At 40.5% G+C, this 23,903-nt stretch overlaps 2 protein-coding genes across 3 annotated transcripts; both read right to left on the bottom strand.

Annotated features, from left to right (window-relative positions):
• Positions 1–317: 317 nt before the first annotated feature.
• Positions 318–7,936, bottom strand: sirt7 (sirtuin 7). Its single transcript, XM_003455810.5, has 10 exons — positions 7,685–7,936; positions 7,439–7,576; positions 6,063–6,167; positions 5,910–5,980; positions 5,742–5,814; positions 5,105–5,203; positions 3,951–4,187; positions 2,397–2,477; positions 2,180–2,286; positions 318–2,024 (listed from the first exon to the last, which is right to left on the bottom strand). Exons 1-10 carry the CDS (start codon positions 7,787–7,789, stop codon positions 1,820–1,822), a joined length of 1,221 nt encoding a protein of 406 aa, XP_003455858.1. The 5' UTR covers positions 7,790–7,936; the 3' UTR covers positions 318–1,819.
• A 239-nt stretch (positions 7,937–8,175) lies between these two features.
• cp110 (centriolar coiled-coil protein 110) lies at positions 8,176–23,673 on the bottom strand. 2 transcript variants are annotated; one of them, XM_005460560.4, is made up of 10 exons: positions 23,007–23,673; positions 22,614–22,733; positions 18,722–21,266; positions 17,950–18,077; positions 14,818–14,919; positions 14,194–14,304; positions 13,277–13,369; positions 13,004–13,120; positions 10,414–10,496; positions 8,176–10,184 (listed from the first exon to the last, which is right to left on the bottom strand). In XM_005460560.4, exons 1-10 carry the CDS (start codon positions 23,142–23,144, stop codon positions 10,025–10,027), a joined length of 3,597 nt encoding a protein of 1,198 aa, XP_005460617.1. In that variant the 5' UTR covers positions 23,145–23,673; the 3' UTR covers positions 8,176–10,024. The 2 variants fall into 2 exon arrangements, with proteins under 2 accessions (XP_005460617.1, XP_005460618.1); XM_005460561.4 differs by having other exon boundaries at positions 22,614–22,730; positions 23,007–23,672.
• Positions 23,674–23,903: the final 230 nt, after the last annotated feature.

Consider the following 23,903-nt stretch of genomic DNA (forward strand, 5'->3'; position numbering starts at 1 on the left):
GGCGCCCACGTTAGATAAGTGATAATACACATTTAATTAACATGGTGTGCTAGTTGGAAAACTCAGATATGATGTATTCCATCCAAAATTTCAATGTAAACTGCTATATTACATACATTTAAATATTGGCTGGAATATACTCAACATACTTCAATTACTGTATTCTTCTCTTGTTTTGCCTTATCTAAGTTGTTGTGTTGAGCTAAGAGGTAACATATACCATCAATTTAAAACTACAAAACAGAGTATTTCTGAAATCTCTGTTAGTAAAACTTGATTATCTCTTTTTTATCAAACAAATGGTAGAAGAAAGAAAATTCATTGCATCGTGATTTATTTTCTCACAAATACATCTTTGCGTGTGAGAGAGTGAGAGAGAAAAAAATACAGCAAAAACCAATGAGGCTTCACATTCAGGTTTAGCACTGGTTTCAGTTTTAGGAATGCCGACACTAGCTTATCAAAGACAGCCTGCACTTTTTTTCTTAATAATGTGTAACACTATACCAAACATGATGAGACACTTGACACTAAAGGATCTTCCTGAGACAAAATAACAGACACAATGACTCTGGCTGCTGTTTCCAATCACTTAAGCAAACAGTAATTTAACTCAAAACTCAGCTTACCTTCCTACACTGCTGTAAAAAACAAAAAACAATCGCACAAATGTTTAAACGTAAACAAATGTAATACAGTAGCGGCTGTACTAACCAGCCTGCATACCTGAGGAAGGATTACAGCAAAGTCAAGGGCAGCACACAATAATTAAGTAAGGCCAACATAAACCTTTAAAATAAACATCAACACAAAGATGCCATGTTTTAAAAAAAGGGAAGTCCTGAACATATGAAAAACAAATACTACAAAAATATATTCTACTATAATCAGTACATGTGTAAAAGGTAGAAAAGCATAATTCAAAATGGACTTTTGCTTAAGCTGCTGTTGTTATCTGCCACTCATGTTCTTCTGATGATACAGTATTTATGAAGTACTCTACCCTCAGATATCCATGTTTTAATACATCATGCTCATACTACACCAGCAGAGCGTAAATTTGACACTGTAGAGCCCAACCGATACAGGAATACGAGTGACACCAATATTTGGTGATATTATTTCCCCTTTCAGACACATAAAACAAAGACTTTCCTAACATTTGCCATTCTTTATGAAGTCTTACTAGGATAATATTTAAAAATAATTCTGTTTTGTTCCAGTAAGCCTTGAATTACTTGTTTACCCCCCACCTTTACCCAGATCAGCTGGCTGTGTTTGTGGCAAATGCAGATACTGATATTGGTGATATCAGTCAGGCTCTAAGAAGCACCTGTTACCAGTCTGGTAAAAACACCTGAAATGGAGTCAAAAGCGATCTATTCCCAAAAAACCAAACAAAAAACCAAACCAAAGCAATCCAAACCCCTACAGGACCTCATTTTTTGACACATTTTAAGATCTTTCTTGTCAGTTTTTGTAAAAAAAAAATAAAAATAAAAATTACATCATAGCCACACTGAGCTAAAATTTGACTCTATCTAACCCAGCTGGCTTAGCTGCCATGAACACAGAAACATAACAAACAGCAGCTGCTTAACAAAACCCTGCTCTGAGCCCAGGTATCACTCTAAGTGTACGCTGTACAACACGACAGTTCAGTGCAATGTGCCATTTTCCTAATGGCAAATACACAATCCTACAAAACAGCACCTCAGAAGCTTCAAGTCCAACTTTCCATCATCACAGGACTGAAACTTGAATCTCTTGATGGGATAAATCGCTGGCAGTGACCAAAAAGTCCACAATTTTCTGTCAGTCACGCAACTTTTTTCTTCTTCTTCTGCCTTCCTTTGCCGTACCCTCGTCCGAACCAGCCGCCCTGCACAGATGTGGGTTTCTGCTCCTCGGGGTCATCTGAGCCGTCATTTTGATCATCGGGGGGCGCTATGACCTCCCGAGAGTGGCTTTGCACCTCTTCAAGCTGCAGAGGGGTAGCCAGAGCGAAGATGGGATCGTCTCCCCTGATAAAACACAATGAGGAGAACTCAGGGCAGTGGACAATTTGGCTAAATGGTTTTCTTTGTAATTTTCTATCTGTCTATCTCAATTACAGATTTTATATCGATAAGCCAATATTATTTACATTATCTGTGTCGGATGGACGTTATCATCCTACCTGTTATATGCAGGAATCTGAAGGTTCAGCTCCTCCATGAGGAGTCTCATGACGTCGTCACACTTGCCGTGAATTTTCAGCACAGCCAGATCATCTTTTGGTGTCCACTGAAACAAAAACGCCAGCGCATAATGAGCCACTGAGCATTCAGAACTTTACCCACAACTCATCTATTTATCTGCATGTTCTTCACCTATACTGAAAAAATTAAATGTACCTGAAGGTTGACAATGTAGAGTTTGGGCCTTTTGCTTGCTGGTCTGTTCATGCACCACAGATTAGTATATTTCTTCAGCACCTGAAAAAACGAGACGCAGAGCACAAAGGGAAACCACTTGTCAAAACAGAGGTTCCTTTAAAAAGTTACTAAAGCCATACAGCTGGAATTTAACTGTCTTACTACTTGATTTCTGCTTCGTTCACACAGTAAAATGAATCCCTCTTCACAAATGCAATTACATCAATAAATATCTGGGGTTTTTATATTGTACATATGTTTAGACGATATTATAATGTTTAAGGTAAACTTTAACTTATTTACTGGTCCACTGCATGAAAACCAGAACCAGGAGTTAGCCATCCATGTAAAGAGTACAATTAAAGTACTGTGTTGTTAAACATGAAGTCAATATTGCCATTATTACAACTCAAATGTAGTTTAAATTAACTCGTCGTGGTAACTGATAAGTTCTTCATATGGTTTATCTGCATTTACCTGAAATACAACTGCTAATGAGAGCTGTTGGATAAAGTAAAGAATTACCCTGCAAGTGAAATAAAAGAAAACTGAGTTGGCAGGACAAGGGGAACCCTTTGTCTAAGGAGCTTGGAAAGAAAAGCGTCTGGACTTCTTTAAGTTGCTTGAAGACGTTTCACCTCTCATCCGAGAAGCTTCTTCAGAGTCCCAGATTTGAGCCCTGTGGGAGTGTGGGAACCCTTCTTTGCATCATAACATGATTAAAAAAAAAACTACTAACTGAATAATAACAGAGGCTGTGACCTTTTGAATGCTCTAGGATCATTAATAACCAGGAGACACCAAAGGTGCACATGACTGAGTTACTGGGGAAATCTACACCGCAGCTCTGCTCTAGTCTGCATGCCAAGTATCCTTTGGCAAGATGCATCCATCAGAGTATGAATGCGTGTGAATGTTAGACAGAAAGCACTTACGGAGAAAAAGCTCAGACGAAATTGCTTGTGCGAATGGGTGTGAATGGGTAAATATGACAAGTTGTGTAAAGCACTTTGAGTACTGTGATAGAGTAGAAAAGCGCTATATAAGAACCAATTCACCATTACTGCAAACCCCTGTGAAACCCTACAGTGTAAACCTGATGATGCAGCTTTCTCGAAATGTAACTACAGGTCTGGACAATGCAGCTCGCAACTACTGTGATCTGTTCATTACCGTCAATCCCTCCTTTTTTCACCACAGTTTTTTGTTTTAGTCCAACAAAAACTGACCAACAAAGAGTGGAGACCCAGGAGGGAAAATAGACCCAGCATTTTATTTGTTTCTATTGGCTGGCACAGCATACGTAGGTTACGTCGCAGGCTCTACAAAGATTCCCTGCAGAAGTCAAAATCAGGCCTTAGGGTATGTCTTCGCTTTACTGTGGGCTCAAATCATGTTTGGCCAGCTCAGTTTTTACGCAATCTCGATGTCTGTTCTTGAGGGCACATGCTGTTTAACTGGTATAAAACTGTACAATGTATGCAACCTAACCCAGATTACATGTACAGACTCAGACAGCTTTATAAATCCTACCTTCAGACTGGAGCCTAAACAGAGTATAACATCCGCCATCTTGGCAGCTTCTGTCGCTCCCCTCCAGTTGAGAGGCTGCTCGAGGGTTCCACGTTCCCCGAAGTGCACTATGGTGTCTCTCAGTTCGCTGCCACAGTGGCTGCATTTCCGTCCCGTCCCATGGCGGTGTAGCGACGTCCGCTCAGTCACATCAAATAAACGCACGTACTCCCTGACTGGGGAGCAGGACGTGCACACCTAGCGACAGAAAGGAAACCCAGCGTTTCAGAGCAGCTTACATTCCCTGAATAAAGAGTTTGAGACCAGTAAGGAATGTATTGTAATGTTTACCAATTCATGTTTTACATTTAATCCTGCTGCACACACATCTAATGTTAGGGCTGCAGGTAATAATGCCAACCTCTTTCTTCTTCTTCTACTATTTCAACTTTCACTGTTCACTCATCCATGCATGCCTTACACTGCTGATGCAATTCACTTCTACATTTCAAATTTCTTTATTCAATTACTCAATTCAGAGACCTTTACTAATCCCAAGCCTGGAAAATTTAAAGGATAAGAGCAGTCAGAGACTGCATAACTTTGCCTGAGGCTGAAAATTCCCTCCACACCATGAATGAATCAAGTCCCTGGATCCAGGAAAGATATCTGGATCAGGATTAGTTTGCCATATCTTTCTCAATAACATCAAGACGACATCTCACAGTAATTTTGGCCGCTCTCACATTGGTCTACAATCCTCTTTTAAAAACATATTTACTTAATATCTGGATCACCTGTAACAGTTAGTCATTTAGCCTGAGCTCTTGTAATATTCTCACGCAAATCCCTCCATTTGCATAAAAATATCTGGTCAGGACTGCACAGACACTAAATAACGAGGCAGCCAGTGATAGGAGCACCCAAGTGACATTAAACGGGCCTATGTGGAGAGTCGAGCAGCAATTTAAGCAGCGTGTGTGACGGCTGTTAAAAAGCAACATTAACCTCCAGCGCTTTTAAGACATGATGCACCTGAGAAATATTTTTGCATGAGAAACAAACACGTCTGGATCTGTAGGGGTTTAGGTTTAGATGCTGTTTTTAGAAACATCACAGCAAATTCTTTCCAGGCTTTCTACAAAGTCTAAGGACTGAGGATGCGTGGTTCTTACCTCAATAAACATGTTTCCATGGAGTTCAGAGAGGGCATGTCTGGGCAGACTGCTACGCAGGTGAAGTCCATCGCAGTTCTGAGACACAACGTGCTTAACCTTTACACAGAGCAAACAAAGACAGAACATGAAGCACTGCCTTTAAATGTGATGTGAGCACAGATGCTACAAGGAGGAGACGCAGCACCGGGGTAAACCGAGGTAATATTCTGTAACGCTAAAGATGGACGCTGTCCTGTCCTTATCAATGCCAGAGCAGGAAACACAAATAACCAATCATGTTTCAGGTGTGTGTCACATCTGCTTGTTATCATAGTAAAGTTCTGGTAAGTGTAGCTATTGTTTTTCTTGGCTAACCGTATTAAAATCCTTCTAGAAGTAAGTCTTGTGATTTTGGAACATCTTGGAAGTTATTTTGAAGCTTCTGTCTGAATGAATAACTGGAAAAAGTAAATAACGTTTTTAACTTAAAGCTTTCTTTTAATTATTGGATTTAACTGATGAGTCTTTAGATGCTGTTTTTATGTCGCAGTAACCATTGAAACTGAAGTTACAAATCTCTAATCACTCATTTAAATGCAAAATATTCAATATTCAAATTCAAAATATGTTCCTGGAGGACTTTGGTGTGACATACCAGCTTTTCCTTATGAAGCATCTTAATGCACATGTGCGTGAGCGTCGGCTCCGCTTTACTCAGGTCTGACGAGCTGTTCGTAAAGAAACGCAGAGATAAATCAAACAGAATGCACTAGGGGAGAGTAATACATATATTTCATGTCACAGTAAACACTCTGTATCTCACCTAATGGCCCGACCCTTCTGTAGCTGCGTCCATACCCCGTTAGGGCCCCTGTAGTCAGGGATAGAAGCTGCCTGAAATTATAGACGATGTCAGTTTTGTGAAAGTTTAAAAAGGAAAAGGAAGGCGAAAATGAAGAGGAAGAGTTTAACATACCGTGCTGATACCGGCTCCAGTGTAAACCACCAGGTGACTGGCTTGTTTGACTGCCACAGCGAGCTGCCTGACTTTATTTTTCAGCTCATCAACACCATCAAATACCTGAAAAAGACATTAGGGATGTACTAAAGACCATTAGAGCTTCAAAAATAATCAGAAAAAGATTGAGGGTTTGTCTGGAGGGTGGGTCAGGGAGTGACGGTGACGATGGTTTGCATCTGATTTTTTTAAACCATGACAAAATAATGTAAAATGATCACTGAAGGGAGGAAGTCCGAAGCAAAAGAAGCAGTTTTAATTTTTAAAATCATGCAGTAAACTACTGTACGTTTCACTCTGAAGCCTCGCTGCCCTCTCACAGCAGAAAGAGCAGGAGGACACTGTCACCCAACCATGATCTTTAATGAAAGTTTTTTAAACACCACAAATGCTTCTAAGAGAGGAAGAAAACACAGGATGTTTTAACAAGTAATGTCTCCCACCCTGTTTTAGCCTACTAGGAATAACCCTTGAAGCTCTTTTCTGAACAGAGTGGTTTTTACCATATTTTAGGCCTGCTTATAGAACAAAATGACTGGGTTTCCATCAGAAATTCGTGAGGGTGGTCTCTCTATGCAGCTGACCTTCATAAACTATTCTAGTGGTCATCAAACTCAAATCAGAGTATATTGGTACTGAGGTGTCAATACATGTCATTAAGGGTACTGGGGAGCTTGTCAAATGTCGTCTTTACGGGGAAAAGAGTTAAACCACGCCTGGTTCAGCTCCTCAGTTCATACTTTGGCTAAGTCTAGGATTAAAAACCAACAAAAATAGCTGCTAACATTTAGCACTTTGAGAGATACTGCTTCTGGTTGTATGTGTGCGTGTGTTAACTCTTATTGATAATAAATGGGTAGATGTTGAATCCTCATACTGCTCCTCCATGAGCAGTCCATGAGGACCGGAGTGGTAGCTCAGGAGACCAGTGGTTGACTCTGGCTCCTCCAGTCTGCATTTTGACTTATCCTTAGGCAAGATACTGAAGCCCGAATCTAGCCTGCTGCATCCATCAGACTGGGAGTGCATGTGTGAATGTTAAAAAGGTGCTTAGGTGTAAGAAATGAATGTGTGTGATTGGGTGAATGAAGCTGTTAGTGCCCATTTAGAGCAGAACAGCACTGTACAAGTACCAGTGCATTTAACAGAATGGGTTTAGTCCTTTTGTATTTATTAGACTTTGTGCATAAAGAGGGACTACCATTCAACCTCTCTGAGTCTTCACACAATCAACCCAGAAACCTGCTGCTTCCACTTCTGTTCTCAAGTTGTCCCTCTAGCTGACAAACCAATCTTAGCAGGCCAGATCCAGCCTCTCTGGGCCGGAGTCTCACCTCTTCCTGCTTCCTCTTGAGCACATTTCTGCGGACTTGTCTCTTGCAGAGCTCCTCCACAGTGTCTCTGTGGAGCAGCAGAGCAGCGGCCTCCTCCTCTGACCGCTCAGACTCCGGTTTTTTCAGGACCCGCCCGACCTGCGGGAGGAAGACAGAGGAACCGGGTAAGCCTCACAATGCACACAGCAAACATGAGCTAGTCTAGCCTGCTAGCTGTAAATGTGCATCTGTTTTCTCCCCTCTCACCAGTCTGAAGACCTCCCTCTCGCTCTCTCGCTGTAGTATTTTAGCTTTGCTCAAAGCTTTCCTCTGCGCCCGGGAAGAAACACCGGCGTCCTGCTCTTCCGCCATCCTGTTTTCAATCAGCTGACGAGAAGACGTCTATTCAAAACAAAGCTCATAGCACCAGACACAGCCGGAAGCGGAAGGTAAAAAAGAAACCGGGTGAGAGCCGGGAACACCGCCCCCTGCTGCTGGGAGTCTGTATTTTCCCTCAGTTTCACACATCACATCAGCAACTCAGTGTAAATAAAAGTTTATTATTATCAAACACGAACAAATAAATAACATTTAAAACAAATCAAAAATCCACAACAATACAAAATTTGCAAAAGGTTTTAGCTACAAATATTTAAGGCAACACGAAGAGTAACACTTCAAGTCAAATATCAGAAGACGAACAAAATACTACTCATATCACACAAGCAGGGTTTAATATGTGTGAATACAAGAGGTGGTGAATCATGAAGGTGATGAATGAACAGGTGTGTTTCAGCTGGGTGTCCTAATGCACCTCTTTTCCATCCACGCAGAGAGCTTCCAGAGAACCGGCCCACCCCTCAACTGGTTTTAGTGGTGATTATGCTGAGTTGCGAGAAGTTAAGAGCTACTGTGGCAAGAAAAATGATGACAGAGAGAATCTGAGGACTGCCTCTGCTGGTTGTTGTGATAGTCCTTCTCATGGTCACTGACCTGAGTGCCTAAATCACCGTGCCTGGGATCTCTGAAGTGTAGTGCTGGCCTCAGCTTTTGTCACCTGGGACTAGTCTGCACTACACTGAGCACCAGCAATGTGTTTGTGGAAAAGTGGAAATACTGTTTTTTTTCCACAAAAGACAAAGATTTATAACAGCAGCAGGAAAAACACAAGCAATGCTTATTTCCCATTAAATGTAACAGTGAGCCATACAGCACAGCACATACAAGGGTGCTTTTCCAAAGTGTCTGCTCTGAAAAGGCTTATCTACCACATATTTACTTCCTAACATCATCAAGTGGATCTATAATAATTTTTCTTGTTTTCTGTCATAAATACTGTGGCACAGACAAAAGTTAAGGCTTCACACTGCTCTAACTGTTTTATCTATGCTTGGCTTTAAAAGAAAGAGGATATCCCTAATATGGTCTTATCAGGCACAGAAGTCCCACCCACTTCCTACTTGAAACCCGTTTTATGAGGGGCAGCCAATCAGGAGAAAGTTGACTAAAACAGCTCATTTCAGCTAGTTAATGGGAGCGAGGTGCTACGCCAAGGCGTAGTATCAGATAATAAGGAAAACTTTTAACTGTTAATCATGCAAAGCCATGCTGGTAGAGTGAAACAACAAAAAATGGAGCTGAAAATAAGCAGAACAAAGCTCCAAGCTATGTTTCAAATCTGAGAGTAAGATTGAAGTATATTTTATTCTGTTTCATAGATGTTTATAAAGCTTATGCAGGCAAAGAGCTGCCAATGTCAGCAAACGTGAAACAAGGTGCTGTGTAACTATTAGCTTGCCAACTTTAAGGCATGTGACCACAGTCACACTTTAAGATTATGTTTAAGGATCTGTGGTCCTGAAATTTCAGTCAAAGTGGTCACAAAGTTAACAAAAGAGGAGCTAAAGTATCTTATTTCAGACAGTGGATGGAGTGAGAAGCTGCACCAAGCCTCAGCAAAAGATAAATAAGGATTTCTGTTACCTATGAATCATGCAAAGCCACTCTAGTGGAGTTCGTGAATAAAAATATTAGGCTGGAAATAAGCACAATAGGTCACCTTTAAACAAAGCGATTGCCTATATGAAGACTACAACGCACAACCTACTAAAGAGTATTTGTTCCCAACACAAATCTAATATTTGACCCCAAATTTATGAACTGCTGTCTTCCTCTAGTACCCAAATGAACAGAGAGATGATCAATACTGTTCACTGTAGCTGTCAGAACATCTGCTGAGAGTCTATAAATCTTTCAGGTGCTGTGAACAACCCTTTATAGTTGCTGCCAAACGATTTTTTCTGTCAACTCAACATTTTCACACAAATATCTTCAACATGAATAATCTGAAGATGGCAAAAAAGATAAATAAATAAATAACTAAAAGATGCCGGAAGCAGACGTGACATAGCCGCTCCTCTGTAGACACCATGGTGTCAAAAATGTTCTCAAAGCCCCTGAGATGAAATACAATGATATACATTAGTCATCCATTTGAATCAAATTTGGTTTTTGGATTTGGAAACTCTCAGATGATTAGTAATACTCTATTCATGTAATCACTAGAGGGCTTGTTAGGAGTTCTCACTGGGGCCAATTAGGAAGGTGTCATTGGGGTCTAGAGGAGGAAGCGCTCTTGGGGACCCTCTGAGGATTTGCTCTGAAATGTCCTCGTTTGGTTTCTGGCAGGAGCTCAGCAGAGAATCCAGACTTTTGTGCTGTCCTCGTCATAACCCCCCGGTGCCTTCCTGCAGCCTTTCTTTGGATCCTGAAACAAAGACAAGACAAGTTTTAGGAGCTGACAAAGAAATGAAGAAGAAAGTTTTTTCTTTCTGTGGTGCAGGATTTTCAATTCATCACAAAATTAAAGGAACTGCTGCATTTTTACCTTGCAATAAAAACCCACTCCAGTGGTTCTTATGTAACTTGTAATGACTGGGTTCGGTTCACATTTGTGAAGAAAACAGAAAAACAGCAACGATGCAGGAAAAACTCACATCATTCCTCTTTTCCTCTCCAGTGACTTCTGTGTTGCAGCTGACAGAAAGCTCTTTCCTCTCGGGCGGCCAGTCTGTGAACCCTAAACACACAAGCACGCACACACGTAAAAATGCACAATATTTAGAACACAGTCTCTGCAGCAGCCACCAGTATCAAAAGCAAATCCATACACTGTTGATGTAATATTTGAATTTCTACTTCTCAGCCTAGAAACTCAGAACAGGAGAATGAATACAATTCAAATAGTTTGGCGTTATCACCGGGAGGTATTCTAAGTATAACAGCAACCATATTTATATGTGAATCACATATAAGTGATAAAATAACCACTATGATTATAAATACAGCTGTGGCCAGCAGTTTACATACAATCATCATGGGCATGAATGCCGTGGTATTTTTGGGCCTATAATGATTTCTTCAAACAGTTCTTTTTCCACGGTGACATGATTGTCATCAGCATGTATCTTAAAACAAACAAACAAAAATTTGGTACATACGTTTGAACTTATTTTGAATTTTCTCTAAAGCTCCTCGGATGAGAGGTGAAACGTTGTCAGGAAATTTTTCTTTCCAAGCTCCTGACCTGGATGACTGAGAACCTACACAGACACACTACAGCTGATAGTTTCTCTTTGCCAGCATTAGAAGAATTTGTTTAATGGCACTCATCGGATTGATCAATAATTAGAACAATGAAGTCAAGTGCAAGGAACTCAGTGAAGATCTAAGAAGGAGAACTGTGGATTTACCAGAGTTAAGAAGGTCTCTTGGAGTTATTTCTAAACAGATTCCAATATCTCCAGTTCAAACAACTGTATCAAAGTACATGTTATTTTTATGTGTCACCACTTTGCCAGGGTCTGAAAGAAGACCCAAACTGTCACGCTCAGATGACAGGAAATTGGTTTGGATGTTCAGGAACAACACAAGAACCACCAAGGCTCAACACTGCCATGAACTGGAAACTGCTGAATGTCAGCATCAGTATCCACAGTGAAGCGAGCTGAAACTCAAAATGGACTGAGAGGGTGCAGAGAAAGAAGCCTTTGCTCCAAAACCGACACCTCCAGCTAGACTGAAATATGCAGCTAACCACATGGACAAGCCAATTGCCTTCTGGAGAACAGTTTTATGGTCAGACGAGGCAGAGGTCTATGTTTGGAGGAATAAAGGTGAGACTTTCAAATATAAAAACACTAGACCAGCTGTCAAGCATGGTGGTGGCATCATCATGCTCTGGGGCTCCATACAGCTGGGTCTATAACAGGAAACTAACCAGTTTAAATGAACTCAGAATCAATTCTGTAAAGAAGAATGGTCAAATATCCAGCCAGAACTATGCCAGAAGCTCGTTAATGGCTACAAAAAGGATATGGTCAAGGTCGAACTTGCTGCAAGAAATTTAACCAACTATTAGTGGGGGTGCATGGATATATTTGAGCTTGTATGTATACTTGACCCTGTGTGGGTTGCAGAAAATCCAAAATAAATTAAATCTTGTGACTTTTTAAAAGTCATTAAAGATGTGTGATGTATATGCTGTACAATGTACCATTCCACCCTGAAAAATGAAGTTAAAAATGAACAAAGACCAAACTTTCTGTGACATTCATGCCGACAGTGAGTGTATACAAACTTCTAACCACAACTGCGTTTGCGTGATGCTTCTTTTGACCCAGCTGGTGTACTCTTACATCCTCATGAGATCTAATTTTACAGTGAAACTGAGTAAAAAACCCAAAACAGTATGTGTCTTTCTTACTTTAACCTTTTGATTTGCTGTCACATGATCACACACTTATGAATTAATGAGTCTTCTGCTGTGGTACACAGGAACATGGGTAGTATTGTATTGTAATAAGTTATAGCTAACTATATGCATATCCTGTGCATGTCAGGAGTTAAACATAAGGTTAATCACCTGTTATGAAGGACACTTTGGGTAAGTAAAAGGAATAGAGAACATAAAGTGAAATATGATTAGCTGCTCATCCCATCCACTCATATTTTCTCTTCCTGCTGGAGAGATGATCCAGTGTTAATTTTGTTAAAAGCTTTCTCTGACTGCACTAAAATGAATTCATGATTTTGTGTACATATATAAATATGTATACACACACACACCCGAAGTCTGTCAAACAATGTAACAACATCATATCATTCAGTTTTACCATTGCAATGTAGTATATTCAGAGTTCACATTTCAGTTTAAAGGTTCAACCATAATAAAGGTTATGCCACAAAATGGAAAACATACTGTTAATTAACATTTAAATGACCTGCATCACTCCTCAGTCATGCTGACTGTTTGTTTGGTGTTTCTGTGAATTGCAGGAGTACATTATCTCTTTTCCTTTTACAAAAGATTCTGTGTAGCCTCTGTAAAAGGAAGTAATACAGGTGGTAATAAAGGAAGCACTGAAGCATTTTTCCACAGTACTTAGAGAATGTGAAATTTCTTATTAAGACTGCCATTAAAATACTCCAGGGTCACTTTACGGTCACTTGACTGTAGAACCAGAAGAAAACCTGACTACTGACCACATGCGTAAACACAGCTTATGATCCTCCTGAAAAGGTTACCTGTCGTCTGAGCTCTCTCTCCTTGGCGAGCTCTCTGTCCCAGCTGATCAGCTGCATTCGCTCTCTGGCTGACAGGTTGAAGAATATGTCGTAGACCTCATAACGTGCAGCGCGCAGCTGGAGGAGCAAACAATTACAGAGCTGACGATGGCTTCAATGAATGCGTGCAGTCACAGTAACTGTTGTGGTAACTGCTAATGGAGCGAGTAATTGTTGAGTTGACGGTGTGCAGGAGAGCAGAGAGGTTAACAGATGTGTTTACAACATTTATACCTGCAGAGTGACTCTCTCCTGCAGTAAGAGGTCCTGTTTGTTGCAGAGCTGAGTGCTCTGCTGCCGGAGGGCCTGCAGGAACTGCTGTGTGTCCTAAATGAGCAAAAGCACACACACAGCAAACATTACGCTGTTATTTAGTTATATTTATCATGAATATTATTTTTACACAGAGACAAACTGAATGGTGAAATCTGTCAAATAGATATTTAAAATATTCATGGATTTACTATTAAATTAAAGTACAAAAAACAAAAACAAAAAACGCTGCCAGCAGCTGCTGGTTTACATGTTACTTAGTAAAAAGTAAAATTTCACCAAAATTAAGAAGACAGTTGCTTCAGCTGCTGAAGATAAATTTTTTTAATTTCTTCTATTCAAATATAAAACATGGATGGTATAATAATCCCTCAGTCATTTTAGGGTTGTTTTTACAAACAAATGTAAGATATTGATGACTTCACTGCAACATTCACACTTTTCAAAGCCATCCAGTTGCTGTGACTGGACTTCTGGTGGTCGCGTTTTGTTATGGTATAAAAGACAAGATGTTGCCAGCAACACTGTGTTCATGTGTGTTGTTTAATCTTATGCTTAACCCACTATCAGTGTTTTAGCCTGTCTAGATGATCAGATTCTTCTGTCACTGTTAAAAAACAAACGAATGCAAAAACATAATCAGTGATGGAAAATATTTGTTCATTGGGACCCCTGATTGAGGAAGTCTCTGTTTTAGTCGGTATGCTGCACTGTCAAGGACTCCAGGAAGGATCGCAGCTGCATGGCTATAGCTAAAGGGTATCCTAATAAATTAAATTAGGCACAGCTGTACACATCTGCACACAAGCAAAGCTCATTTAATGACAATAAGAGCATGTGCTGCAAGAAACAGACGTGTCGCTGCTGTCTCCACTCACCCTGACAGTGCGCACCAGCTGTGTCACTCTCTCCGTCCTCAGCAGCCTGCGAGTTAGAAAACCCTTCACAGCCGCTGCCAGCAGGGGGCGGTAGTGCTGCGAGCTGGAGGGCTGAGGAAGAGGAGAAAGAAGGGAGAACGAGTGATGAGAGAGGGGTGAATAATGAGAACCAGAGGGGAGGAGAGAGGAGAATGCTAATTCCATCAGTGACAACCAATTAATTTCCCACGCAGCTTCACAAGGTCTTTTGGTTGGCATCTGTTTAGTGCATCAACGCAAGTGGACTCGTGGCTCATCATTATAATAGAGAATAATAAGCAGAATAATAAGCAGCTGATGTGCCATCACTCACTTGTTGATTCAAGAGCGGTTGCATTAAAAAGACATGTTTGTTGAACAAATGCAGTCCTACTGAAGCTGAACTGCTGTGCTGGGAGACGTATAAAAGCACAATAACAGATAAAAAGGGATGCTGATGAGGATTAAGACATGTGGGGGGTGGAGTGTCTGTTTTACATGAGCGTGTCAGCCAACTGGTGATGACTAAAAATCCTGCAGATAAAAGGGTGAGCAGGGCAAGCTTTCTGCATCACTGACATGAGTGGACAAATATTATGGCAATACCTGAGAGAGGGTAGAAAAGGTCAACGTGTCCCCAAGACGTGAGCCTGACACGGAGCAGGGGAAGGACACGCTCTGAAGGAGACGATAACGGACTGCCAGCGCCTGAGAGACAGAGAGACACATACGAAATAAGAGGAAAAATTCATGTGTATGTGTGTGCACATTTGGGAGCAGGCAAGGTTGGAAAATATTGAATTGGAAAGGACAGCAAATGAGGCAGGAGAAAGAAATTAATTGAGGGTAGAGAGGAAGAGACAGAAGGGGGAGAGACGGGGCACAGAGGTAAGAGGGATGAGATGAGCAGCGGAGCAGAGGAGAAGAGGGATGACCGGGATGATGAGACGAGAGAGATGGAGGAAATTAATACAGCCAGAGAGTAAAACAATGTTGGTGGAGGTATAAAACAAAACAAAAAGTGGGATCAGAGGAGAGAGGAGGTAGAAAAAAAAAAAAAAAAAAAAGGAGGGAGGAGGAGGAGAAGGCAAAGGGACCATTAGCGGTGGCACTCAGCGGGACGATCTGGCACTTAACCACAGACGCTCATGAATTAAACAAATTATCCTTTCCTTTTCTGTGTCAATTCCCTCGATTCCCTCCTCCCGCTACCAGAGAGTCCAGCAGACAGCTCGCTCTCATCGCAGCGCAGATGATGGAAGGACAGAGGGGAGTCAAAAAGTAGTCTTTTTATGAAACAGCTTATGTTAATTATATTGTTGTTAAGGATACATAAATTAAACAGAGCCTGTGATTAACAGGGCAAGGACACGGGCCAAGAACAAACACAGACACAAGCTGAAGAAACAGGAACCGGTTGCCAGAGAACAGCAGGCGTCCTTGAAGTCTTGCATGTGCGCGCACACACACACACACACACACACACACACACACACACACACACACACACAGAAAGAGGCGACCGTGCCAGCTCGCCTCTTAGGGATGTAATGAAACATTTATGGTAGAAACCCTATTTTTTTTTTTTTTTACTGGGGAGAGTCTGAAGGTCTCTTGTAATGAGCAAACGTCTGTAGTCAGCCCACGACCCGGGTCTCCAAAAGCTCACTCTAACAGGTAGGGTGACAGTGTGTGTGTGCGTTTGTGTGCACATGGTCACATGTGGAGCAATGCCACAGTCTTTTTCAAATGCCTGCTTCTAGTTTCAAAGAAACATTTAGGGTCAGTGTTGTATTACCGCTCAGTAAATTGGCTAGAAACTCACAAAGCCTGTTTTCCTCTTCTTTAAAAGATTAAAACTGGAGCTCAGTTTTTATTTCTCATAGGTGACTTTGGGTGAAGTCGGAAACCTTGGCGGAGTGAATTATGGTTGCTGTACTGGAATTACGCAGTGCTAGATCTGTACAGCAATACGTGATGCAATCTAATGCAAGAAGCAGACCAATGGGAGGGAGGTAATATCACTGACTGCGTTTTTACCATATTTAGACTTAGAATAAATGATCAGTTGTTCGGGGGTCTCAGGAATATATAATTTCAGATTATTTTCTCCATTTTCTTGATGTAATTTGACAAACAGCTTTAAATTGCATCAAATAAAACAATGACAGAATGACCCTGACAGTGCTCTATATCTCTTCTCTATCATTGTTGAAGAAACCTATTAACAGAAGCAAACTATCCAAATTCCTTTTCTAATCTGTGGCCTATTTATTTAAACTCATGATTGAATACTCTGTGTAAAAACAAGAAGAAAAAAGCTAAAAGAACTGCTAAAATATTATACTCAATAGATGCCAGTCAGATATGAGTAAATGCTGTATTTCTTCTCAACTTTCTTTGTGCACGTGAATATTTCTGGCAACAGACTAAAAAAAAAAAAGTATAAAAATCTTTTTCAGCGTATAAAATGCAATATTTCTGTGCATACAGCAGTTTCTGGATAACATTTCAAGTCTTCAGTCTATTTCAATCTATTTTATATCAAGCTATCCAGCTTACAACTCATTTTGAACAAATTATTAATAATAATTAATAAATAAACAGGACAGGTGTAATAAGCTCCAGCCTACACCTGTATTTTTTTTTTTCCATTTAATTCAATTCTTTGTTATCATTCTTCATTTTTTATTAGCATTTTTGGTTTGTTATTGTGTGACTTACTGTAAGTAATTATCATCAATATCATCTAGCACAACTTAATATTCTGAGATCTTTTGTGAATAAACAAATCTCAGTGAGATGTAGAGTGAAATTACCACAAAAAATAAATAAATAAAAAGAGTGTTTATACTTTAACTGCAAACACCTTGGGCGACATCTTTGATGTCAGCTCTGTATGCATGATATTTTAAAGCTGTTCTGATTAAATCCATTAGCTGCAGCAGTGGTCCCTAAACTTTTTCCAACCATAGCACTTCCTGAGATCCAAAAATATTACTTTTTTAGCACTATTGGTTAATTTGATAGTTTTTTTCTGTACATCAAACACTCCTCACTAAGACGATAACGATGAGCTGGTATTACCAAATAAACATATGCAAATAATTCTCATTATTATTAAAGTGCCAAAGTATTCTCATTGTCAGTTCTATAGATTTATTCTTGGACTCTGCTAAAATACTTTTGTATGAGTCACAATTCAAAATAATCCTTATTTATTTCATACTGGGCCGTAGGGTAGCCCCTTTAGAGCATCCTATCTCGCCACCAAGATGATTTAAGCCAACTTTCTTCTGATTGGCTGCCCCTTATTATCAAACAGTTTGAACAGAAGGTAACCATATTAGGGATATCCACTCTTAGTGACATCATACAGAGCAGAAAAATGGGTGTTTACATCAGTCTTTGGGTTATATGTGCTTACACTGTACCATTAGTTAAAACTTTATCAGGAGATTTAGATCCACATTGGCAATAAACCATCAGAGGTGGAGCAAGTATTAAACAACTGAGTTTGGGAAGAAAATACCTGAAATATACAGAGTAATTTGTACATAGCTGGACTCTCAAATAAACCTTCTGCCACTCTTTTTCTTTGCTTCACATTTGTCTATTTCCACACTTTAAAAAAAAATTGTTTCAGATCTATCATCTAAAGGAAATTTATATGAATCCAAACACAAAATAGCAGTTACATGTATAGTACAATATAATAAATAATAATATAGGTCTTACCTGTAGTAACTCCTCCTGCTGTCTCCTGTGCTCCTCTTGCAGCGCTCTGACCTGAGCAGCGTGTATCTCTTTCAGCTCCTCTCGCTTATCCTTCTGACTGCCGAGACCTTCACACCACTGCCCTGCAGCTACAGACAGGAAACACAACATGTGGTCACATATGAAAATCACTGTTGGACCACTACATTTGCCTACAGCCCATTTGCACAACTGTTACTACACTTTATACGATTTGTAAAATTAGCTTTCTAGTGATGTAGAGTCTGGGGTTGAGTCTAAATATTTTCTACTTTTTCCCTTTTTGTGGTAAAGATTAAAGAAGAGCTGTTATCTTTTCTTACCTTTATTTTCTGTCATATATTACACTTAAACCAAAATCTAAAGACATCATTATGAACGAGGTGTCTGTCAGTGTCTGGGTGAGCTGCAACATTACCAGCACACCTTAGTGTGCTGGCATTTATAGTGTTGAGACACCCAAGGCACGATGGAAAGAAAGGTGTCACTACTTGATCAAAAAGTTTTTTTACTTCATCATTTCCACATGATACACTATCCCTTCCTGTATTAAAGATCAAGTGTCTCCAACTCAAGACAAAACACAAAGACGCCGGCTATTTTTGGTGCATGTATAAACTGTCACGCCTCAAACTGTTCTAAACACTGTGTTTCAGGCAGTTTGTTCTACTCTTGGCTCTGTATGATGTCACTGAGAATAAATATCTAATACCTAATATGGTTATTTAAACAACACTTCCTTTTCTCCTCTTACCTCTGGGTGTGCTGGAGTTGGGTCTGATGGAGTCCGCTCCCCCACTAATATTGGCACTCCCTTCCTGTGTCTCCTCCATCGTGTGCATTAGCAGTCTCCGTTTGACCTTGGACGCCCCTCCCTGACTGTCACTGCCATTCTGTGGGGTCAGATGCTTTTCTTGCTCAGGATGACCTTTTGACCCCGATCCTTCAGTGAACCACAGGCCAGACGGTGTGTCCACATCATATGACTGATTTAGAGATGGTGAGCGGGTGGAGTCGTGACCTTCTAGGGCCAGCTCTTTCATTCTTTCAAAAAGGTGGTTGCTGTTGTCTGAAGGCACTGAGATGTAACTCCGAAAAGCAGGATCAGATGGAACATTTCGGAAAACATCAGGAATGCGCATCTGCTGATCCACAGAAAAGATACATTTAGCAGGTGGCTGCTGCTTTCTGCAGTCTCCAGGCTGTGCAGAACTCCCAGTTAGTGCTTCTTTGCTCACTTTTTTCCTACTTTCTCTCTCCGCAGATAAGGTTTTGATCAATCTGCGCTCGCTAAAATCACGGAGCTCATCCCTGTTCTCCTTAACTGTGAGGGGAACATCATCTGTGTCACTGACAGTCGCTTCCGGAACTGAGTCTTCATGCATGTTTCTGTAATTGTTAGATAACTGTCTGCTTGACCACTTCCTGTACTCTGCGTCACTGCTATTATCACCATGAGCTCTCTGCCTGTCCTCCCAATAATCACTTTTTATTTGCTCATTTGTCATGCCTTTAAAACTTAACTCACTTTGCGGGCTACTCTCAGCTTGGCTGTGACTGTCTTCTTTCAAGTTTTCTTTCACCGTTGACTCAAGATCTGTGATCAGAACCTTAAGACTGGACAGGTCTGACTCCAGCTGATCTATGTGCTGTGGACTCTTGGTTAAAACGCTTGTTACTTCCCCTTCAACTGCAAGATTCACCGTGGGAGGACCCACTATATGACTGTTTTGATGACCTGGATTAACTTCTTCAGAATTGTGATGGTCTTTCAAACCAGTACCAATCTCAAGTTTCCCCTTCGAGGTCTCCTCCGCATCAACCTGTTGTCCACTTTTTCTCTTGTAGTGAACAGGGCTCCTGCAGAAGTTAGGGGCTGGGACTGTGCGATATTTACCTGGTCCTTTAAAAAAAGCTGGAGGATCTTTAACAAGGGAAGTTTCTAATGGTTGTTGCTGGATAAAGGCACTGAATTGTTTTGGCTTTATTAAGACCTGTGAACTGTTCAGCCTATTACTTATGATGATTGTTTCTTCATCAACACTAGTCATTTCCTTATTATCTCCATCTCCTGTTAAATGTGTCATCTTTTTCCCAGAGAGTGCACTTCCAATCATCCGCTCATTCTCACAGGATTTCTTTAACGAAGTTTCCACTGACGAGATAAAAGTGCTTCTCTTGTCTTTAGTCTTCTTCCCCTCTGCAGTCACAGTGTCCTTGTAAGGGATCTCGTCATTCTCCTTATCAGAGCTGCTCTGCTCCTCTGCCTTTGCTCTTGGCTGTTCTTGGGTTCTCTCTTGGATTTTAGTGTTTTTGGCTTGGTTCCTAAGCATCCGCTGGCGCCGTCGATACTCCTGAGATTTCTTCAGCAAGGCCTGGAGGCTCAGACGATAAGGCTCCTCAGACAGCTTTGAGTCTGCTTCATCTACCTGGTTGTCCTCTAGTTCAGTCTCTCTGGGATTGCGCTGAACACACAGTTCTGCTGTAAGACGGTGACGAGTGCTTTGTGTGTGTGTCGGATTGTCTGAAAAGCTGCTTTTTTCCAAAAAAGCAACTGATTCCACATTTTTGCCTAAATGTGCATCTTTGTCAGGGTCATGCACTGAACTAAAGGGATTGTTATCATCACTCATCACACTGTCTTGTTGACCATTTTTAGATTTTTCTGTTGGTAAAGGATCACACAAGAGTGAATCCTCCTCAAATGACGTGCAACAAACTTCTCTCAAGTCTGTTAAGTTATCACAAAAAGATGACTCCCGCCCACTCCTCTCTAATTCCTCTCCATCTATGGGAGGGTGGCTGATAATATCTGGCATCTTGGCGATTGTATTTGAAGTGTTGTGAAGAAAAAAGCCCACTGTGTTATAAAATCCTTCTGAGCAGTCGAAGCCATTGCTCTCGTTTTCTGCATTAATCCTTTCAGAGATAGCAGTACAGTTTTCTACATTCTCGTTGGTGACGTAACCTGAGGAGAGCGACTGGCAGCTCGCACTATGTAAAAAATTTGGCTGCGATCCTTGTTGGCTGTTAACTTGGTCAGTAAGGCGTCCTTCCTGGTAATTTTCCTGAGGTGTCACGTTAGAGGCGAAAAAGGCACTATATGTTGTCGATGTCAGTGGAGGAGAACAAACACTAACTTTTCCTTTTGCTGCAGCTGGGAGCGAAACATTATCACTGCTTCCCACAAAAAAATCATCCTGACACACCAGTCCACCGGTGGTTTTACGGAAATATGAAGATTGTGTGATAATTTCTGACTCTTGAAGCAACTCCTCGAGTGTTGGTGTCTTCCTCAGCTGGAAAAACATGAGCAGAAACAAAAATAATGCAATGAGATTTTTAAAAATTTGCTTTTCCCTGTTCAATACAACAATGCTAAACACTGATTATGCCAAAAAAAAAGTAATTACAGCTATTTTAGTCAGTAATTTAAATTTTCAACACTTATGCATATAATGAACTTTCAATACATCTTTTTACAGGGGATTACCCTGGAACTTTAAATATAATTTCAACAGAAAAACAAATAAATAAATTATTAAAAAGTAGGGTGTACAAGGTGGGGTACAGTGCGTTGTCTGGTAGAGCTAGGCCCAGAGTAGTGGGTGTTTTGGACCATAAAGTCCATCTGCCAAGGGCCATGTACATCTCATATATCACAGCTTCCACTGCAAGATGTCCATACTGGCAGATGGAAGCTTAAAAACGGCCCAGGTGGCAGCAGACTGCCTTGGAAGACCAGCAAAGTATCTACAGGAAGAGACATGAACAGCCAAAGCCTAATATTCAACTCGGTCATGCACTACTACAAGCAAACCAGGTAGGAGTCCCTCAGTGACAGACGGGCAATGCAGCAGACAGACCTTGCTACCCAAAAGTTCTCAAATGTTTTCTGTGTTCTTGACTCAAGCTGAACTTTTAGTGATTTGGGTTTTTAAAGAGGGGCTTAAAAAGATTTAAATGAAAGGTGTGCAATTGATTTAAAACACAAAACAAATAAGAGATTTGTCTCGTGTTTGAATATAAAAATGATAGTTTTTGCACAACTGCCAAGAGCCAAAGCTTACATTAATTCCAATTAATTGCCCACCCTGTGAGCCAGTATAGTGACATTTACTGATGGCTGAGGCAAGTGTTTTACTGCATCAACGGTCGATTGGGTAAATGTATAAAGATAGTTAAAACAAAACAAATTATTTGTATTGGCACAGGCTATCAGCCAAAGAATACTTGATTAATTGCAGTATTTGTGTCCATCTGTATTGGACAAATTTATATAAAGTGACCAGCGCCTTGGGAGGTGGATAGTCCAGATTCAAGTAGAATTTGTTTTTTAATCATTTCATATAAAATGCTCACGTTAAATGGCACAGCTGGCCATATAGCACTTGAAAGCGCTATACATTTACTTATGTCATATTAAACTGTATTGTTACATTTGACTCCACAAATCATATATACAAACTGTGATGTTGATGTACTTTTATATGTTAGATGTCTCTCTCCCTACAAAAGAAAACAACGATTGAAGATCAAAATATTCCTTCAGTATTTTGTGCCCGGACTCTGTCATTCTCAACTGAAGCTGCTCTCACACAAGGAGCCAACAGCATAGGTTACAAACAAAACAAAGCTTAAATTACCTGAACGCTGTGCAGAATCGTCTGGATGTAGGCCATCCTGGGATCATCTCTGAACTTTGTGTGGACAGCAGCTTCATCTCTGAGTCGACGCATCTCCTCTCTCTGTTTCTCTGAGAGCTGTTGTCATCACAAAACAGACATGAGTTATCAAGCATGTCTCGCAACCAGGCTGAAATTAATACTGTTTCATTTCAAACAAGTCTGCTTCTGTTTTATCATTATTAATGTATGTCTATAATTTACATTAAAGGGAGATAAGCAGCATGTCTCAGTGACTGAATTAATATGCGTCCTTTTCCTTCAAACTAAGAGTGCATCTATCTATAAAACAAAGAAGTTCAGCCTTTTGCTAAAATGATCAGTCATGATGACAGCCATAAACTTATCCAGCACCAGAGGAGGGAGGATGGATCGTCCATAGAAGCGGATGACAGAGGATGCAGATGAGGGTCTGTGGTTTTCCTCCTCTTTCTCTTCTCTTCTCCTGAGCTGAGGAAGAAGATGCTGCACAAACTCTTCGTATTCCTCCATTACTCTTCATCGGAACACAGTAGAGAGTAACTTTGGGCAGTTTAACTGCTAAAAAATTACTAGCAAGTTATCGTTTGCTAGCTAGCTTAGCTAACATAACGCTAGCTTTCGCTGCTTTTTGTTACCGTTTAAAAGTAGACGCATAAACTTCCAAAAAATTAAGACAAGGGGTTAAATTCAGCAAAGGTAGAAGCTACAGCTGTACTGTTGGTGCTCTTATAAGCAACACAAAAGACAGTCTGACCAGGTCGACTGGGGGGGAATCAATGTTTACATTTTTACCGCCTCTCCTCCGGGGCAACAACCGGGTAAAGAACGACAGTGACGGTTACAGAGCGCCGAAAACCCGGAGTGGATTCACACCAGGGTTCAACAAACACCCCCTTTAAAAACACAAAAGCATTTCACGGGAAAGGAAGAAAACCGCTACAACATTACGTCGGACAAAGTATAAGAAGTGAATGAAATACTTAAAAAAATAATAAGAAGAAATTACTTTTCACTGAACTCAGACTAACGTGATACTGCCCCCTACAGGCCTGACTGACCAAAGAAAAACATGCAGAAAGGTATGGAGATACTTTGGTGTCAGACGAAAGAGAATTAAGGGAATACAACGCTCACATTTATTTATTTATTTATTTATTGGTTAAATATTTTTACGATTAAAATTGGAATCCAAAGAATTTAAAAATCTAAATTTACTTGTTGTTCTTCCAGGGCCCTGTCCTAAAAAGCAAGTTTATCTTTTCTTATAAG

Source organism: Oreochromis niloticus, linkage group LG6, assembly GCF_001858045.2.
Source record: "Oreochromis niloticus isolate F11D_XX linkage group LG6, O_niloticus_UMD_NMBU, whole genome shotgun sequence".
NCBI lineage: Eukaryota > Metazoa > Chordata > Actinopteri > Cichliformes > Cichlidae > Oreochromis > Oreochromis niloticus.

Coding starts and splice junctions, on each gene's coding strand:
- sirt7 (XM_003455810.5), bottom strand. CDS start 7,789: ATGGCGGAAGAGCAGGACGCCGGTGTTTCTTCCCGGGCGCAGAGGAAA. Junction 2,287..2,396: donor TCTACATTGTCAACCTTCAG/GTACATTTAATT, acceptor TTTTTGTTTCAG/TGGACACCAAAAGATGATCT. Junction 2,025..2,179: donor CAGATTCCTGCATATAACAG/GTAGGATGATAA, acceptor GTGTTTTATCAG/GGGAGACGATCCCATCTTCG.
- cp110 (XM_005460560.4), bottom strand. CDS start 23,144: ATGGAGGAATACGAAGAGTTTGTGCAGCATCTTCTTCCTCAGCTCAGG. Junction 13,121..13,276: donor AGGAGAGAGTCACTCTGCAG/GTATAAATGTTG, acceptor TTGCTCCTCCAG/CTGCGCGCTGCACGTTATGA. Junction 10,185..10,413: donor GAGAGGAAAAGAGGAATGAT/GTGAGTTTTTCC, acceptor TCTTTGTTTCAG/GATCCAAAGAAAGGCTGCAG.